This window comes from Leuresthes tenuis, unplaced genomic scaffold (genome assembly GCF_036924035.1).
Source record: "Leuresthes tenuis unplaced genomic scaffold, fLeuTen1.0.hap1 SCAF_11, whole genome shotgun sequence".
Lineage (NCBI taxonomy): Eukaryota > Metazoa > Chordata > Actinopteri > Atheriniformes > Atherinopsidae > Leuresthes > Leuresthes tenuis.
In genome coordinates, this window is record NW_027325365.1 from 22,754,956 (window position 1) to 22,759,239 (window position 4,284).

Consider the following 4,284-nt stretch of genomic DNA (forward strand, 5'->3'; position numbering starts at 1 on the left):
CGCCCCTTCCAGTCTCTCACTCTCTCCGTCGAGCTGCGGCGCACACGCGGAGACACGCACACGCACGCACGCACTCACAGGGAGGCGACAGGCCCGTCAAGATGGCAACACACCGAGGCTATATTGTCTGAATATTTCAGACTTGACCCCCTTTTGTCTGCCATCCAGACTCTGCCCTTTGTTCTTGACCAGCGTGAACACGCTGTAAGCGTTCAACTTAATGCTGCTGCTGGAAGTGAAGCGGACGGTGAATCAAAAGTAGAGAGAAAAAAAAGGGAAAAAAATCTACTGTGATTTTAAAGCACTCTGAGCGCTTTTGTGTAACAGCACCGCTTCTGGAAGCGCCGTCTTGAGCGGCCACTTTCCATTAGACGGGCTATGTGAGCCCCCTGCAGGCGTCTGCTGAAGGCGACGCGAGGCTTTTCCCTTATACGAATTTAGGAAAGCCGACTGACAAACAAAAAAAAATGTGTCGGAGAGGAGTGGGCGCCATATTGGACTGAAAGACGGTGTGAATTTATGGTGAAATTCCTCCTCACCGGCCACTATAAAATGTGAACTCCCGCTTTAACGCGAGCCAGCGAGGATGCACACTTTTACACTGGGGCATGTTGCCCCGCTGTTGGGGCCTGTTCAATCGCGCGCACAGGCCAGCCGCGCGGCCTCTGCTCCGCAATAACACGGCACACTCGTGCGAAGGCAACACGTCCTCGAATGCAAAGCCCTCCATTCTAGCAGGCTTCCTCCCATCTCTCCCTGCAAGAAGCCATTCGCGCAAACCCCAGAACATCACCGGCTCCAAAATTCCAAGTGTTCTGCAGCCCCGAATGGCGTCATCTGATTGGCCGAGAGCCTATCAATCATGCCTTTAGCCGCACCCCTCCCCCCATTCAACCACTCGCCTCTCTGTTCCAGTGTGTTTACTACACTGCCGAGCATAAGGGAGACACTCGTCTTCACATGCACTGAACCCACTAAGAAAAACAGTTTTTAGTTGTATTTGTAAGAAAACCTCCAAGAGATCAACATGCCCAAGAGAAAGGTACGTATTCTAAAAATAATAAAAATATTTTGAGCAGGATATCAGCCATTAATGCAATGCAAACGATTGTGAAGACATCCCTCTGAGACATTACTTAATTATAACGCAACGTATAACCGTTATTTGTCGCTGGTAATTTTTGCCTATATTCTAGATATAATGTACATTTTTTGTGTGTTGAAATGAATATTTTCCTGCTCGAACACGGCCTATAAATCGCGTTTCTGTGCGCGAGCCGCTGTCCTTTGGGGAGTCAGAAGTCTCTCTCGGTCTCCATGCAGTTAAAGCACAAGCAGCAGCCATGCTTTGCAGCTCTTGTCCACCTTCGTCGCCGACCTACCGAGAACAAACCCTTCACTTATCGCCGCGCGGCCACCAAACCGGCGGAAAGTACCACTAGAAAATGCTTTAGTGCCTTTACTTTGCATTTTGACCACAAAAACAAACATTCCCCGTCGCGTTTCGATAAAATTATATATTTTCTCTCTTTGTTCGTAGTCCCAAATGGCTGCGGTGGCGTGCCTCTGCCGCCGGGTGGCGCGCGTGAGCCCCCTCAGGTCCCTCCCCCTTCTGAAAGACTCCCGCGCCAGCTTTCAAATCTGAGCTCCATGCATTGAATGAGAGAAAGAGATGGGGGAGTGAGAGGGAAAAGCAGGGCCTGGACCCTCAAAATATGGCTCCAGAGACCCACATGGCTGAGCCCTCGCATCCTTTATCTGAAACCACGCGTTAACGCCACATTGTGGGCCTGTAACTCTTTAAATGTACCTGTATTTGGTGTATTTTTTTGTTTTCACCTGAAATTGAAAAGTTTTTTCTGGGAGGCCGTAATTAACCAGAATATGCAGGTGAAGTATCTGGCAGCTGTTTGCTGTTAACATAATCACCGGTTTGAGCCCAGTAATACTGTTTTCTGTTTATTTTTTCCCCCTTTAACCTGATATATGCGTGTTTTTTTCAGGCACAGGGAACAGAAGGAGGAGAGAAGGAGGAGGTAAGAGAGGGACACGTCCAGCAGCCCCACACACATTTGGTTAAAATTTATTCAGTGTGTAGGGTATGTTTGTGTGTCTTTAAAGGCAGTAAGCATTTTTACATACAATCAAGGTGTGCTTTCCTGAATGTGAAGTCCCAATCGAAATAAACACCTTGTTAATGTTATCGTTTTCTGTTTCAGCCCCAGAGGAGATCAGCTCGGTTATCGGCGGTAAGGATACAAGTCTGTGCCCTCACTAATCCCATTTTCATTAACACATGTAATTATTGGGCATGCAAAACAAAGCAGGCTGCTCAAAAGTCCTGAAACAAGTGTCAACACCCAGAAATCGCGTTGCGTTTCCTCTAAAGCATCAAAGGAGAGAACATAACTACATTTTCTTACTTTAAAGCTTGAATCGTGGTGGTGCAAAACTGTCAAACGTGTTATCTTCAAAAACAAAGTTCAAAACTAACTTTAGAGCAAATACGTGGCGCATTAGGTTGTGTGTGGCATGGTAGAAATGTCCCGGAGAATAGGAATCAGCATATTATACAAATAAAACAGGATTTAAGAATCAATAGAAAAGTAAAACATTTTCACATGTGTCGTATTGCAAAATTACATGCCTGTAGCTGGCATAAGAGAGGCTCTTAGAAATACACCAGAAGTACCTCGATATTGTCTCATTTAAGCTCATTCCAACATATGAGTATTATGAAGCCTTCAGTTGCGATTGTCTTGAAAGTAGGAGAACATTTTAAACTACATCTTTGTCATCCAGTTAAAAGTGTGTCTGACGAAGGTACAAGTCCCCTTGTAATGTGAGACACGTGGCAAAAAGTCTATGAAATAGCCATGAGAACTTTTAGATTAAGTGTAGCTGCCTCTACAATCCTTTCTCTCTTTCTTTATTCCACAGAAACCGGCCCCACCCAAGCCGGAACCAAAGGTGAAGAAGGCAGCAAAGGTAAGAAAGAAAAAAGAAGGAAGTTGGGTCACAAAGTGGATGAAGAGACTGGTGGTGTTTCAGTATTTAGCCTGCAAACGGCTCCTTTCGGTGCCCCTCTTTTAACAGAAAGAAAAGGCTGTGAACGATAAGAAGGAGGACAAGAAGACCAAGAAGGCAAAGGAGAACGCCGAGGCAGAGGCCAACGAAGAAAACCACTCTGAGAATGGAGAGGCCAAGACCAACGAGGTGATCAGACCGGAAATGCCCTCGGCCTCAGAAGCTGGTGGTTTTAGACACGACGGAAAGGGATTAACGTCTGTTCTTGTGCTTGATCCCACAGGTGGAGGCAGCCCCCGAGGAGGCCAAGGAGGAGGCCAAGTCCGAGTAGCACCACTGCCCAAGCTTCCTCCTCCTCTGCAACCATCTCCCCTCAAACCCAACCCCACCCCAACCAACCAGCCAGCCCTCCCTCCCTAAGTCTCTCACATGGTTTCCCTCCAAGGCGTATTGTTAACAGAGGAATATTTTTATCAATGATTTTATAAGTATCCGTACAGATTTTTAGCACAAAAAGCAAAGCTGATTATGGAGCGCCTTGCAGATTTGCAGTGGTCATATCAAGTGTCTGCAAGCAAGATAAAACACACTAAAATCTTTTTTAAATGGCATTTCATGATTGTTGAAGGCTTGTTTGGTGTAGAAAGCGCGTCCCTGCCGGATTGGCTATGTTGTGAGTTGTGTATTACTGTGTTTTTTGCCCCCAACCTCCCCACTCTGCCCCTTCCTTCTCTCTTTCTCCTCAGATTAGACCTTCCTCCCCCAACAGATCAGCCTTTATCCATGTTTTATTAACGGTTCGGCCATTTTAATGTGGATGATTCTTTTAGACATCTAAATGTGCAGTGAGTTCCCTTTGCTTATGTCTCATGGTCTTGTTTTTTTTTTTTTTTTTTTTTTTTTCATTGAAATTGTGTTTAAAACAAAAAAAAAAAAAAGAGTGTTTAAAGCGTGTTGTCCATAAGAAAGAGGAAGACGAACATGTGAAACATTCCGGGAAAAGCGATTGCCTCCGACCCGTCTCCTAGACGACCCTGCGTGTAGAACAGCTCCTGCTCCATCCAGGCTGTCATGTCAGCTTTTCTAAAAAAAAAAATTTAAAAAAAAAACTTTTTTTTTTTTCTCCTTATTTTTTCTTCCAATGATTGAAAACGATTGAATTTGGAATCCTTTCTCTGACAAATGCAGGTGTCTGGTCCCTCTCTTATGTTCTGAAATTCTCTTTAATAAAAAGGAGTCCTGGGAATTTTCCTCGAA

At 45.3% G+C, this 4,284-nt stretch overlaps 1 protein-coding gene across 1 annotated transcript; it reads left to right on the forward strand.

Annotated features, from left to right (window-relative positions):
* Positions 1-887: 887 nt before the first annotated feature.
* Positions 888-4,284, forward strand: hmgn6 (high mobility group nucleosome binding domain 6). Its single transcript, XM_072396137.1, has 6 exons — positions 888-1,042; positions 2,004-2,036; positions 2,220-2,249; positions 2,941-2,988; positions 3,097-3,216; positions 3,311-4,284. Exons 1-6 carry the CDS (start codon positions 1,028-1,030, stop codon positions 3,356-3,358), a joined length of 294 nt encoding a protein of 97 aa, XP_072252238.1. The 5' UTR covers positions 888-1,027; the 3' UTR covers positions 3,359-4,284.